At 45.3% G+C, this 15694-nt stretch overlaps 1 protein-coding gene across 2 annotated transcripts; it reads right to left on the bottom strand.

The window, feature by feature from the left end:
- Window positions 1-288: 288 nt before the first annotated feature.
- On the bottom strand, window positions 289-14662 carry LOC129328706 (zinc finger protein 394-like). Of its 2 annotated transcripts, none has more exons than XM_054977945.1 (5): window positions 14605-14662; window positions 11778-12604; window positions 9491-9620; window positions 8656-8901; window positions 289-1523 (listed from the first exon to the last, which is right to left on the bottom strand). In XM_054977945.1, the coding sequence occupies exons 2-5, from the start codon at window positions 12534-12536 to the stop codon at window positions 727-729; spliced, it is 1932 nt and encodes a 643-aa protein (XP_054833920.1). In that variant the 5' UTR covers window positions 12537-12604; window positions 14605-14662; the 3' UTR covers window positions 289-726. The 2 variants fall into 2 exon arrangements, with proteins under 2 accessions (XP_054833920.1, XP_054833919.1); XM_054977944.1 differs by lacking the exon at window positions 14605-14662 and adding an exon at window positions 12730-12818.
- Between the last annotated feature and the right edge of the window lie 1032 nt (window positions 14663-15694).

Here is a 15694-nt window from a genome sequence, read left to right as displayed (position 1 = left end):
CTGGAGGAGCTAGGGCGAAAAGACCAGCTGGCGTTTGATTCCATCTGTTTAAGTTTTTACCTGGATTGTCCAAGTAGTTCCATAAATAATTTTTTAAAAGCACATATTGTGTCAAATTTTATCTGCCGTTCCTAAGAGACGAAGCTTTCGCCCGCACTTTGTTTTGTTCCAGAAACCCTTTCCCCCAGCTGTGTTTTTCTCACTGGGCTTCTGCTCTCAGAATCAAACAAACAAAATACAACTCTGAATTTATTATTATTACTATTGACTGAGACAATATCATCTGTTTTCACAGTGCTATACAAAGTGTAAAATTAAAAGGTCAGCTTCCTTTCCCAAAGAGAACTTAACCATTTACATTTCAAGTTTAAATTTTTAACTGGACTAAATGTGTACAGTGTCAGAGACTGCAAACAGTTATGGACACAGCTTTAAAGTCAGACAACATTTCACAGTAACTCCAAGCCTTAAAAGACAAGCCTGAAGGAAAGAAGATATCAAAGCTGCAAGCAACACCAAGAAATTGGAACAAATTAGATTTTGCACAACTCCTTCCCTCTTAAGAACTGGACAAAGGCAGGTGACGCAAAGGTATGTAGGACTGCAAACAATTCTGAGGACAAGGTAGAATAAGAACAATGCTCTGAACAGGAAGATGTCAAAGGTGGCACCAAAATGTACAACCCATGAACAGGAGAACAATACGATCAATACCATCTCAACACATTACAGACACTCGGGCTGAAAGTCCAATGTTTCTAGAGGCTGCGAAAGAAGTTTCTCTTCCGCATGTGTGCTTTTATGGAGGATGAGAAGCGAGATCTGACAGAAGCTCTTGCCACATTCAGAACAAGTGTACGATTTCCTATCAAGATGGACTCTCTGGTGCCTTGTGAGGTGTGCCTTGAAAACAAACCTCTTCCCACAGTCTGGGCACTGGAACGGTCTCTCTCCTCCATGCGTTTTCTTGTGATTAATGAGGCTGGAGTGGGAACTGAACCGCCTGCCGCACAGCGCACATGCGTAGGGCTTCTCTCCAGTGTGGATCCTCTGATGGCGGGTAAGGTCAGATATCCAAACGAACCTCTTCTCACATGCTGAGCAGTCATAGAGCGTGTTCCCCATGTGGGTCTTTCGGTGCACGAACAGGTGTCTCTTGCGCCCGAAACATTTGCCACACTCAGCACATTGGTATGGAGTCTCCTCATCACTCTGTTTAAGGAGATCTGAACTCTGTTTTAAAGCAGTTCCAACCACAGGGAAAGTCTTGGTTTTAGGCACTGGCAAGGTGTCATCAAGGATTTCCTTGCGCACCCCACTAAAAACAGATTTACCCACACGGTTCCTTAGCTGCCTTTCTTGTTGTGTCTTTGGCTCATGAAGAATCTCAGAAGTTTCACCCAGTTCCGGGCCCCGGGAAAGATTTTCTTTTGCTTCTTCTGGAGATGCTCGGTGAGTTTCCACTTGATCCAAGATGGTTTGCTGATCGATTTTTCCACTATCCCCACGTGCTTGCCACACATCTGTCAGAGCAAAAAAAGATTTCAAACTAGGGTTTGTAGCTTGTTTGTTACCCACAAGTCTGTTGTAAGGATGTTTGAACGCTGCTGGTTTGACCCATATTGTGCTTGCTAATTGCAAGCAGAAAGCCAATTTTTTGATGGGGTGTTCAGCTGTTTGTGAGGTCGAACCTGGTCATCGGGTCCCTTTCCATGCTTCAGTTCTATGCATTCCATACAGTACAGTGAAATCAGCAGCGTTTCACACATGGGAGTCCTAGTTTCTCCCTCCCTCCCTCCTCAGCAGCCAATCATATAAATAAACAAATTAATCTGCCAGTGATTATAAATTAAAACTGTATTTTTTTAGAAAGTCATACCATTTGGTGTTGCTTCCAAGTCCACATTTTTATACAGCCTTATAGGAGTCATTTAAACATCCCCCATGCCATTTAATTACCTGACCTGACCATTAGAATTGCCAGGCCATTGGCTGCAACCACACCAAGTGACAGCAAGAGGGGGGAAAAGTGATGTCATCGCTTCTGAGTAAAACCCTTTGTGGCTCTAGGAACCTAGAGGGTAGCTGTAGGAATCAATGGAAACTCTATGGTTAAAGGGTCGTTATAGAGGGTCTGCAGAGTAGTTCTAGAGGTCTATTGGATCGCTCTAGGAATCGCCAGAAACTCTGTTTCTGCACATGTTTGACATGGACAGTGGGGAGATGAAGACTTCTGAGGCTTGGTACACAAGGGATTGTGGCCACCAAACACAGTATGTTCACCCGCCAAACCTTGATCACCGCAAAGTGAACTTCCCAAATTTGTTATTATATCTGAACTCATAAACCGGTAGTTGAGCAGAGCACTGCTCAAGGCTGCCTGGCCACAGAGATGTCAGTAAAAGGCAGAGGTCTTCCCTTGCTGGAGGCCAGAGAGGAGACATGTAGTAGACAAATCGGGTTGTGTGTATTTGGTAGACTGAACAGAGTTTGCCATTACCAAATGGGTTTAAACAAACCATCATTTATTGTGATGTCTGAATGCTGTCCAAGTCAATTGTTAGGAATAGAGATAGGACATATGGATTGCTTAGACTGATGCCTGGTCTACATATGCAATAGATAAAGGTGGTAGAGTCCTGAGGTGGTAGAATGGACAGTATCATTACAGAATGTTGGTGGGAGTGAATGACACCTTAATTCCCCATCCCCCCCCCTTTGTCTCATCTCACTTGTGGTGTAATATGAATCAACAAGAACTGTTGAGATTTTAAAGTTAATTTAATTTGTTTCTGGGTCCACTTACTTTTTAAAATCATTTCTTTTTAGCAGCTTTGGAAAGTTTCTTTTAAAAGGAAAAGCAGGTAACAAATATTTAAATATCCTTACCTGTCATGTCAGTTAACTACTTTTTTTTAACCAAGGAGCTCTAAATAATACATAGTTCTCCTTGCCCCTATTTTATTTACACAATAGCCTTGAGAGGTACAAAAGCTGAAACAGCGACTGGCTCCAACTTTCATGGCTGAATGGGGATTTGAACTTGGGACTTCATGGTCTGACATGCTAAATATTACACCACAGTGGTTCTTATGTACCATTTGTGCTTACGTCTGCAAGTAAAACCCTAGAATAGGGAGAGAAAAAGTATTTTCTAACCAGCTTCTTGTGGAAGTACTTTTCTACTGGCAGGGTTTAAAAAAAAACACTGGGGGAACATTCAAAATTATTATTAGCTTCATTTATAGTCCACCTTTCTCACTGGGAGACAAGATGTATGACCAACGTGAACCAAAAATGTTCAATCAATAAAGCCAATTACAAAATATAATAAAAACATTTGAATCTAACAGCATATATTTCTGGAAAAACAGAATAATGCAGCGGGGCTGGGCAGTTTATTGGTATATATTCCACTGCTTCGGTCTGTTGCTTGTGCAGATGCAGCCAGAACTTGACCAGCGCTCTGTCCAGATCAGCGCTGTCTACTCAGACCACCGTATGTCTCTGGATTCTTTCCTTTTTTTCATCCTTTTGCTTCAGGTGATATTTTTAACCAGGGATGCCAGTGATTGAACATGAGACCATACGCAAGCTGAGCACATGCTCTACTAACGGGCGGAAAGAGGAAGAAAATGCATGTACGTTGCCAGTTTCTAGGTGGGCTTGAACTAACTTTAACCCACACCTCTCATCTTCGGCAGCTCAACTTTGATCTGATCAGGGGCATCTTACCAAAAACAATTTTAGAGACAGAGCAGTAACTGCCCCCCACACTCTACTGGTGTCTCTGCTAACAGCTGCAAGGGTGAAGCCCCAGGGCACAAATGGGAATCCTTAAGAAACTGCATGTCCGTGAGCAGATCGTTGGGTGTTAGGGTTGCCCACTTTCAAGTGGTACCTTCACTTGCCCATTTAATAGTTCGACCTGCAAGCAAACGCCAGGTGGAGCTGATTGACCTTCATGCCATGAAAACCTTCAGCAGCCCATTTCCACTCATTAAGCCTCTGTTAAAAGGGATAGGCCATTTTTTTTACATAGTCCAGTTGATAACCTTATTGGATGTGCAAAATTCAGGACCAGTAGCACCTTAAGGACCAACCAGATTTCTAGGGTATGAGCTTTCGAGAGTCAAAGCTCGCTCTCAAAAAGCTCATACCCTGGAAATCTAGTCGGAGTTTAAGGTACTATTGGACCTGAATCTTGCTCCTCTACGGCAGATCAACATGGCTACCCATGTGACACTATTTTATTGGATGTGTGATTTTTTTTCCTGGCAAGGAGAGGTTGTATATAAATTCCAGGGCAGCTTGGGTTGGAGTAGGGAGGGTCTGTTACTCCTACCTTTTGTTATGACCCCTGCCCAAATTCATGTTTTCTGGTAAGTTAGACATCGAAATGACCATCTATGCAAATGCACAAATCCTATTGGTAAGTGGAAACTGCTTCAAGGGCATGTTTTAATCAGCCAAACACCAACAGTTTTTGTAAGTATTTGCATTAAAGAAGCATTTTTTTTAAAGGCTGCAATTTGAACAAATGGGGAGCACTATTCAGATCAGTCAAACCAGTTTATATTGCAGCTTTCATCTGATGAAAGCTGCAATCCTAAGCACACGTATTAGGGAGTAAGCCCTGTTTATGGAATAGGCTGGTGTTGAAAGAGTTGCAGTCCTACTGTATACCACAGTCCCACCCCTGGTTATGACTTTCACACCCTCCAGCTCTTAGGGGATTGGAGGCTTTTTGTTTGTTCTCTGGACCACTAATATTTTGTCCCCCTCTTTATAGAGGTTGGCAACCAGCATGGAGAAGCCCTTCCGGTTTGCATGACAAGCCCCTACAATGGGTCAACATAACGGCAACCCCGTACAACGCTGTACCACGGCCTAGAAGGGACTCCTCCCAGCCTGTGATGTCAAGTGACCCCAGGGAACCAATCAGGTGCCACTGATTGATATAAAGCTTCCAAAACGGCTCCCTTCCTTTAGTGGAGGCAACTGAAGGTGGCTGTGAGTTCTTCCTGCTATTCTATAAGGCTTCCAGTGTAACAATTAAAATGAACCTAGTTCAAATCCTCACTTTGGGTGACCCTGAGCCACCCACAACCCTACCGCACAGTGTGTGCGGGGTATTATGTAAGGTGTTGTGGGCTCTTTAGAGAAAGGATAGCATTAAAAAATTCCATATGTAAACAAGCTGAGGGATAAACAGTTTGGAAAAATGTTCCCACACACTCCAAAATCTTTCCCACCAGTATTCTGTATGCTCTCAGAGGCTCCAACAGGCTTCCCCACTTCCAAGACACTGTTTCTTTCACTGATTCTCAGCTGCTCTCCGCATTTCGTGCCTCCTGAGGCATGCTCGATCCTCCTCAGAACGTTTTTAAAGAGTTTTCTTCTTTTTTTCTATTGCTTAATTTACAAAGTAATGTTTTCCTGCAGTTAAGGAGTCTCTTGAGTTTGTAAAGACCCCAGTCTCTGTGAGTGACTGCACAATCCTTATCATTCACACAGGGACCAGCCATTATAGTGACAAGCTGGGAGCCCGTGAGAAATCATGGGAGGGTTACAACAACTTGGAAATCTCCCCTTTTGGGGTTCTCTACGCTACCAGGGAGATGAGCAATCAGGACACTGGTCCATCCGGGCCAGGGTTGTCTACGTCAACAGGCAGCAGCTCTCCAGGGTCTTAGGCCAAGATCTTTCACTTCACCACCAAACCGATCATTTGAAGGAGGGATGCTACGGACCGAACCTTTTGCTTGCCAAGCAGATGCTCAGCCACTGAACCACAGCCCCTCCCCCAAGTTCTAAGAAAGAATCATATCTGGGGACAACCCATTGCGTAGGTAATGCTATGTGGGTGGGAGAGAAGCGGCAGTAGCGGTATTAGTAATTGTCCGGGCAAGGTCCTTGGATTGACAAAGAACCATTTATAGGGATCCAGACTCAGCAGCACCATTCAGGGCCTAACTAATATGAGACATTGTTCCTGGGTTTGTCCCAAGGTATGTTTGATCATCAGACACGCACTGCAAGTTCCTGGTTGAAATGTAGATTCTCGGGTGCTGGTGTGCTATATGTGTGTATCAATGGACTACCAGTGGGGCATTGCTTCCTGGGGCCATTTCAGAGTGGGAAAAACGGGGCAAAGAAAGACCTGAGCTGTCTCTCCTCACATGCCACGGTTTCAGTCCTCACTGGGCCTCCACAGACTGGTGGATCTGTTTCAACCAGGAACTCCTAGCACACGCCTGCTTTCCAGGACCGAGGGGAATTTGGGGGTGGACCCAGGAACAATATGTTGGGGCCTGCTATGCAATAATCAAAGAGAAGTTTTTCATTATTGCAGCCTCCATTAGCACAAGAGCTACTGTGAGATCAAGAGCTTTCCGCAGCTACCCCCTTTCCATCAATGTCGCCACATACAAAAAATCAAAAAGACTATTTGATGCAGACATTACAGCCCAAGCAGGAAGTATGCTATGATTTGACCAAAGCTCGTTATCGGAGGGGAAGTCGTGGGAATAGACCTTAGGCTATGCTTTGCACAAATAGAAATGCAAGACAAGATGCAGTTGAGCTGACTTAGCTCATGGGCTTCTGGTGATGACTTCTTTGTGTTTCCGGTGTTGCAAGAACTCTTGCGAGAACAAAAATATGCTCCAGGATCACACCCCATGTTGTCATTTAGTTAGAGCCTCAAAAATTCTTGGGGTAAGCAAGAGTGCTCTCTTCCAGAACCCCGCTGTCTTGTACACTCATCTCTCCCTCTGTAGTTTGAAGAGATTCCATAGCTCAGTGGCAAAGCACCTCTTGCATATGAAAACTTGAGAAAGACATGGTAGCAATGAAGCATTAGCCAGCCAGCGTGGGCAGTATATGCCAGTTTTGGATTTGCTGATATGCTATCATTATATCATCATTAGAGAAAGAAATTCTCCTCCCCTATGACCCCTTCCTGCTGCTTAAAATTAATCAACGAGGACTAGGGATGCCAGCTGCCCGCTTATAGCAGGTGAACTCTTGGCCATGCTCTCCCTTGCCCTTGCTCAATGGAGTGATGGGAAAGATGGCACCATGTTTACTGACACTCTAGGCATCCCCCTATCTCTATGCTATTTACTATAGAGATTAGGAAAATTCCTAGAGTGTCGCTTGATGCAGTGACAATATTTCTGTGTCTTCACCCAGAAGTAATGTTGCTGCCTTGTGGGACATCTTTTCCTCCACACCCTGCTGCCAAAAGTCTTTCAGGGGATTCCACTCAGGATATTCTCACTGGCAGACACAGGGTAGATCCCACAAGATCCACCTTTTTTTTGCTGATGGGTCCTATACTCTAGAACAATGGTTCCCAACTTTTTTGAGTATGAGATCTCTTTTTAACTTCAAAATTTTTTGAGGACCACCCCCCCCCCACACACATCATAGTAGTTGTACTAGTTGATAGTAATTGTATGATAGTAGCAACTGAGAAAATACATAGCGACATAAATATCAAAATGACAATGCTTAGTGCACATATGGATTTGCAGCCCCCTTGCAATAACTCTGTGGCCTTCCCGGGTCTTCAGCCCACAAGTAGGGACGTACTGCTCTCGAACTCGCTTCCTCAAGATGTCTGCCTGTCCCTTCTTTGGATTCTTTTCAAGGGTAGGCCAAAACTGCTCTTTCCTACTAGGCTTTAGAAGTTTAATGGGCTCAGGGCTGTGGATTTATCTGCTGCTGGTTTCATGGTGTTGATATTTTTGATTATTTTATTACTTTTTTAGCTGCTTAAGAAAGGCACACACAGAGAGAGCTAAAAACATCACAAGCATATATAAATTCATGATGCCATAAACCTGTTTTTAATGTACGTCTGTACACAGCTTTGTGTAGGTTGTGGATTTCAGGTTTTTCTCAATGCAGGTTTATGGGGTTTTGTTTTTAGTATATTTGGGCTTTCAGAAAGTATCTGACAAGGTTATCCTTGAAAGCACCATCACTCCATCTGCCCCCCCCCCATGTTCTTAAAAAAACAAAATAGCCACGGAGGAAATTAAGAACATTCTTTATTGTGTTAGCAATTAGTTAGAATATAGGAGATAGAATTCTCCTGCGTTGTACAATGACTAAAATCACATGATTTCTGACCAAAGCTTGTCCCAAACCAACTCCCCCATGACCAATACTGATCTTCTCCTAAACCTGTCATACCCCTAAAAGTCCAAGCATATCGCTAGCGTGCTGTGTGGATTCTCTGGTGTCTATTAAGGCAGGTATTACGAGAGAACCTTTTCCCACAAACCGAGCATTCGTGCGGCTTTTCACCTGTGTGGATTCTACGGTGTGTATTAAGGTTAGCTTTCTGGCTGAAGCTTTTACCACAGCGCAAGCATTCGTACGGCCTCTCCCCAGTGTGGATTCTCTGATGGGTATTAAGGTAAGAGCTGCGAGAAAATCTTTTCCCGCAGGTCGTGCATTTGTGGGGCCTCTCACTTTCACATCTTTTGCGGTGCCCAATCAGCTGCAATTTCTGACTGAATCTTTTCCCACAGTCCGAGCACTTAAACGACTTTTCTCCTGTGTGAACGCTCTCATGTTTAATGAGGATTGAGCTCTGACCGAATCTTTTTCTATAAGCATTGCAGATATTTTGTCTCTTACCGGTGTGGACTCTTCGCTGGAATGCATCTTCCTTAAGATCCTGGAAAGATCCCTCAAATGGAACAGACGTGTCAACTTCCTGCACAGAGTGGCTTTCCTGCTTAGTCCTCGGAGTGTTTTCTGGCAGACAAAACTGGGCGACGTTCTCCTCTCCTCTCCACACTGACATTCTGTGCTGTCGCAATCGCTCCAACTCTTCTGCTGCATACTTCTCCCCTACATCAAGGCTCACCCATCCTTTAGTGCCTGGATAAAAGAGAGAGAAAAATGGGGCTCTATGGACAGATACTCACTGCTATATTGTCCCTTACAGAGTTAGATCATTGGTCTATCTATTTCAACTGACCATAGAGGACAAGGAGGAAAGATCAACATGAAAATCTTAATAGCAGCTCTGCTCAGATCCGTAGAGTGGTTCATCTAGTCCATCAGTCTGTTTCACACAGCAGCCAACTGGAAGGCCTACAAGCCTATTTCCCTTTCATCCCCCAAATACAGCAGGATAGAAATTCAAAAACCAACACAGTGAACCAGAAGAGTGGAACTTGCACAAGATCTAGCGCCTTGTAAAATCTATTTGGTAGCTTTGTTTCCTTCACAAGACCTTCACAGAATACAAGCAAATGAAATGTCGCTTGGGTGCAAAATAGAAAGCGTGTCCAGAGCAGTGAAATCTAGAACAGTTTATAGCACCTTAGGAGGGTTTTTTCTGACTTTCCTTTTCCCTTTCTGGAAATTGCACCTTTCATTCTGGAAAGTTACCTGCTCAGGCAGAAGGAGCCACACCTGAAGACATCCCCCTCCCTGATAACTCTGAGGCTCCAGGAATTCTTACCCAGCATGCTTGCATCTCCACTCTCAGGTTCCTGCTTGGTCTCCCTGTGCAGCTGCTGGTGGGCAGGGCCAGATGGAACCAGCGCTGGCTCACAGAAGCTTGGAACCACCTCCTCAAATGGCATCGTTACCTGGAACAGCAGGGAAGATCTCCTTCAGGGCTAGAAGCATGAGCCTGCCTTATCACAAGTTGGACCATGGGTCCATTGAGCTCAGGGTTATGGGTCTCCAGAAAGGTCTTCCACTACTCCTGCTACCCAAGACCCTAACTGAAGGATCAAACCTGGGACCTCATCCTTTCAACTAGAGAGGCTAGGATTGAACCAGGGACCTTCTGTATGCCAAGTAGATGCTCTACCACTCAGCTATGCCTCCTCTCTATGATTGCAGGTATATGGAGCTGCATTGTTTCATTGGTCTCGCTAGCTCAGTTCTGTCTACTCTGAGTTTAAATGGCTCTCCAAGCTCTCAGGCAGAAATGGTCTTCTCTGACACCATCCGTGCTTCTTTAATGGGAAGTGTTGGGGACTGACCCAAAGACTTTCTACATCCAAAGCAGGGGCTCTAGCACTCAGCTACAGTCCGCAGCATATTCTAATAATATACTCGGCAATAGGTCCCTGTGATTTACCAGTTTTTTGAAGATACACTTGAGAAATGATCTGTCCTGCAATAAGATATCAATTAGATAAACTACATATATCAAAATATAAGCTGCTGCAGGCTGTGAAAGGACCAATGGTGTTTTGCATGGCACCTTACTGTCCATACACAGGCATTTCCATACATGTGCGCTAGGGTCAAGGTGTGGCCATTTTGAGGTTTAGCTTCTGAGGAGATTCTGAGAAAGAAGCTAAACCCCGAAGAACACCAACCTAACTCAAACCAATAGGGTTTTTAAAGGCATCCCTCCACTCCCCACAAAAATAGTGATTTTCCACAGGGTAGGTAGGCAGTCCCCAGCAAACATAACTGTCAGGGGTCCATCTGATATATTTTTACTCCATAATTTGTCCCAAAAATTCTCGTCTCCATTTTATCTTCACAGCAACCCTGTGAGGAACTGGCTGAGATGACGAATGGCTAAAAATCACACAGTGGGGTCCAGGATCAAGTGGGGGTTAGAATCTCTGCAATGCACCATACCTTTGAAGCAGGACCCAGCCGGGCTCAAGGGAGAGCCTATCGGCGTGGGGGTCACTTGACTGGGAGCTTTCTCCTGCCCTCCGCAGGTCCTGCTTTCAGACCCAGAGCTTGCTGGAGGCTTAACCTCAGGTGTGAGATGAAGGGTAATAACTAAAGAGCTCTTGGCCTTTGGCCCTTATCCTGAGACTAGCAGGGACAAATCTAGCCCCTCTTCAAAGGGATCAAGGTTGGAAGCAATCTGTGGCAACGGAGCAACTGGGACTTCACATTTTTCAAGTGGGTAGCCATGTTGGCCTGCAGCAGCAAAGCCAGATTCAAGTCCAGCAGCATCTTCAAGGCCAACAAGAGTTTCAGAGTATAAGCTTCAAATCTCCCTTTGTCAGACAAATAGAAGCTTATATGAATTCTGTCAAAAACCCAGTTCTGAGGATCCTCCCCCCCACACTCTTAGACAGAAGACTGAACACTTTGTATCTGGTTGCGCGCGCACACACACACAAACAAACACCCTGTTCTTGGATTTTATACTTGGTGTCTGCCACCCTGGATGCTTGATGGATTGCGTAGCAGAATATAAATCTCTAAACCAAATAAATAAAATCAGAAGGGTAGAGTGAGAGACTCCTGAAAATAGGCTCAAAAGTTCCAACCTGCCTCAAAAGAAGCCATGAAAGAACAGGAATAATTTATGGGCCTTTAGCAGAGCCTGCATCAGTTACTTTGTAACTGTCCCTCTTGATTGGAAAAAGCTCACAGATGCAACATATGAAGGGGCCTAACAGGCACCCTCCTCTGTATCCGAGTCTTTCTGCTGTATCTCTGAGGAAACGATTGATTGATATTCCCTACATTCCCAACTACACTGCAATCAGAATGAGTTTCCTCACTTTCAGCTTTGAGAGGAAGCAAGCAAGAGCAGTAGAGCATACAGAGATTCATCAGGTAGCCTCCTTTGTGCATGCAATTATCCTTTAGCGATATAAGCCCTCTCTCGTGGCACAAGAGAGTCCTCCAATACACTATATGGAAATTGCTGATCTTCACAGATCCAATGGGGAAGATAGCCACAGTCCCACTGCAACCGTCCTTTCCAAAAGAGAAGTGGGCCCTTCAGGATAATTACTATCCAGGATATCTCTCACCTGTGGTTGCTGCCTCTGGACCTCTCGCTGCCTCTGCAAGAAATCCTCAGCCAGGGCCACTGCCTGGGAGCAGGTCTCTGGCCCACGTTCCCTCACCCAGGCCTGGATTTCTGGGGGCAAAACAGTCAGGAACTGTTCCAGGATCAGGAGCTCCAGGATCTGCTCCTTCGAGTGCCGCTCGACCTTCAGCCACCGATGGCAGAGCTCCTGGAGTCGGCTGTGAGCCTCTCTCGGTCCCTCGGCGTCCTGGTAGCAGAAATGCCGAAAGCACTGGCGGCTCTTCTCTCTGCTCAAGGCATCCCCACGCAAGATGGCTGCCTTCACTTTCCCATAATCTTCTCTGTCTCTTGAATCCAGCCTATTATAGGCCTGTTTGGCTTCTCCACTGAGGGCTGGCAAGAGACGGGCTGCCCACTCTTCCTTAGGCCACCAGCAGGCTTCAGCCACTTGCTCGAAGGAGGCCAGGAAGGCCTTGGTGTCGTCCCAGGGCGTGGGTTCCTCCGGCAACTGTGGGACCCCCCAGCCTACATGAGAGGACTCCACAGTCTTCAGGAACTCCTGCCACTGGACTTCCCAACGCTGAAGACCTTCACCGGCTTCCTCTTTGATTTGTTGTGCTGGCATTCTCTGCAGGAATTCTCTGATACAGCCTTTCTGGCTGACTGGTGGGACTTTGCTCACTCTCTCTAATCCTTCCATGCTTTTGGGGCCGCCTTCATTTTGCTCCTCCATTTTCATCCCTGGCTGATCTTTCAGCATCAAAGGCTCTTGGAGGGAGAGAGAAAGGGAGGTTGTGGGTTCAAGAGCAGTGTGAGGGGGCCTTCTCCCTGGATGAAAAGAGACATGCGCAGGCACATGAGTGAAACTATCCAAGGCATTGCCAATGCTCCTCCCATCCCTGTTAACATACCAGAAAGCTAAAACACTAAACCTCTTATCTGAGAATTCATACCGAAGTACAAAATGGCAGATCAGCAAGGGAGACAGAAAAGCACAGAAGCAACAGCCCTCCAAAAGAGGAATCGGTGCTCTGCTGGCTTGAAATTCTGAAGAAAGGAAGGACTAGCAATACTATTGTGGTTGCCTAGCAATCCCCACAATAGCCACCCAGAAGGCATTCCATTCTTAAAGGTACAGGGGCTGCTTCTATTATTGGGGAGGTAGCCCCCAATGTTTTGTTTTTAGATTTCAGACTTTTCTGAAAACCTGATTTGTAGACAAATCTGTCTTTTCTGTTCTGTAGTATTTAGAGTGTGGGACTAGGATCTGGGAAACTCAGATATGAATCCCTGCTCTGCCATGGAAGATTGCTGGGTGACCTTGGGCCAGTCATTGTCTCTCAGCCTAACCTACCTCATACGGTTGTTGTGAGGATAAAATGGAGGAGAGGAGAATGAGGTAAGCCACACTGGATTGCCATTAGAGAGGAGGCTGGCTGTATAGGTGAAATAAATAAATATAAGTATGCAGAAATGGGACCCTGTTGAGAATTAGACATATTGACGCGAATTAATAATAAATCAAATTCGTCTGAAAGGTAAAAGAAACACTTTTGCCTCTGGCCTGGATACAGTTTCTATTAATATATTAGGTTTTTATCCCCCCTTTCCTCCAAGTAGCTAAGCTTGGCAGGTGTGTTTATTTGCTCCTCCATTTTATTCTTGCAATAACCTTGTACGGTTAAGTTGGTCTGAACGATTGGCCCAAGGACGCCCAATGAGATTCAAGGATTAGGGTTAGGATTTGAACGGGCCTCAGCAATCCTACTTCAAACACACTGACCGTTCCCTCCACACTGTCTCTCACACTATCTTGAGATGTAACCACTAGCCATTTTGTTTCTGTGCCTTTGAAGAGGGCATCAGAGGAAGAAATTCACCATGAGACCATCACAAGAGTCCTTCCGGGTCAGACCACAGCTCTGTCTCCCACAGAGGCCAACCAGGTGCCTCCAGGAAACCCACAAGTCAGGCATGAAGGCTACAGACCCAGCCCCCAGCCCCATTCAGCCCTCCAGCATTTAGTATTCAGAGGTACACAACTTTTGAATATGGATGTTCCATTTAGTTCATCATGTCTAAATGGCTGATGATTCAGACGAGGTCTAATCTCTTTTTAAGGCTAGCTAAGCCAATAGCTGGGGTCACTGCCTGTAGCATCAAATCTCATAAAGAAGAAATACTTTGTCCTGAATGTGCCTCCAGCCAAAAAGTTCCAGTGGTATGAACTGAGATGATTTGTTTCCTGCTGCAGTGGGAGAAACTGGACCTGTCACAGGTTTGCTCAGCCTGTCTTAAGGACTACATTCAGCTCTTGTTGGTTTCAAGGGCAGGGATTTAAGCGTGTGCTTAACAGATCCTGAACTTTGCCTGGATAATGCCAGTGTGACAAGAGAGCAAAATCCCCCCCTTCCAAACCTCTGCCACTTCTGTAGATGCCCCTCACCTGTGAGCGTTGCTAACTGATCAGGAGGGTGAAAAATTCCTACATCAAATCTGGCAGTTCCTCTGCCTTTAACAGAGCTCTGAGTGGGAAAAATCAGCACGTGGAACTTTCCATAGCATACAGTGAAACATTTTCAGTGGCTCCTGGGTACAGATCAAGCTGATCTTCAAAGCACAACTACGGAGGCCAATCTAAGAGTTGATATCTCTAAATCCTCTGCCTGGATGGAGAGACAGGTGGCAACTCTCGATGGGAAGATCTTGCATCCTATTTCTCCTTTTCATAATTTTTTCCTTCTAGCCCCCAACTGCACCCCTCCCCACCTCTCATCTTCTTTGAGGCAATACATTCTTTTTAAGATAACCCCCCCCAAACAACTCACCCAAGTGCCCCACAATCACCCTCCTTCCCCGGGTTTCCCAGCCTGCTGGGGAGAAGGAGACGCAACAGGAAGTGAACTTGTCACATTTCACATCCTGGCTCAGACCTCCTTCTCTCTCACCCACTGACCCAGACACACACTTCCTCAGATCCTCTCTACCGTTTTCAGAAAGGACTTCCAGGGGAACTCTCTAGGTTTAACCCTTGTCCAACCAACTTGGCTGTTGCAGGTTATCTGTTGTATTAAATCTGTCACTGCTCTCCATTTGATACTTGCAGTTTGGGAGATCATTATATTCATGACAGCATTTATGGTTGCATGCTGTGTATACGGGGAAAGATCATAATAGAGGGTTGTAATATTATGCACGTGTGGAAGAAATTGAACAGAGAAAAATCTCTCCCCAAGGGACCTGGGTGGGGAGAAGTATTTTCCTCCCAGTGAAAGTGACAGACTATTCAGGTCAGACAAAAGAAAGCTTTGTCACAAACCACATAAAAGCTCCATGGAACATATTGCCACAAGATGTGTTGACAGGCACTAGCCGAGGTGGCAAGATTTGAATTTTTACCAATCAAATTTTTATCCAGTACGTTGCAGTTTGCTAAGGTTAAAAAAGGAACCCTGCGAGGTCACAGTTCAAATGGCCATCTCATTCAGAATACTATTTCCCACAGTGGCCACCCAGATGATCGGAAAGGCCAGCACACATGGCATGGAAACGGCCCATGCCTGGTATGCAGAGGTACACTGCCTTTGACTATGGAGGTTCTGTTTACACTTTTCTCCATGGAATTTGTCTGATCCCCTTTCAAAGCCACCCTGCTTTAGAGGGTGAACTCTATGGCATTACACACCACAAACTTCCCTCCCTTCCCCAAACCCTGCCCTCCCCAGGATCCACACTCAAAGCTCCAAGAATTTCCCAACATGGAGGTGGCAATCCTAGAAAACCCTGACTAAATATGGTAACAATTGACTACATTTTATTTCTTTTTAAAAAATTTACTTCATTTATATCCCACCTTTCTCCCCAATGGGGACCTAAATCGGCTTACATCATTCTCCTCCATTTCCCCCCTCACAACAA

This window comes from Eublepharis macularius, chromosome 4 (genome assembly GCF_028583425.1).
Source record: "Eublepharis macularius isolate TG4126 chromosome 4, MPM_Emac_v1.0, whole genome shotgun sequence".
Classification (NCBI taxonomy): Eukaryota; Metazoa; Chordata; class Lepidosauria; order Squamata; family Eublepharidae; genus Eublepharis; species Eublepharis macularius.
Note: the sequence above shows the minus strand (reverse complement) of the source record. Positions and strands in the feature narration are given on the sequence as shown.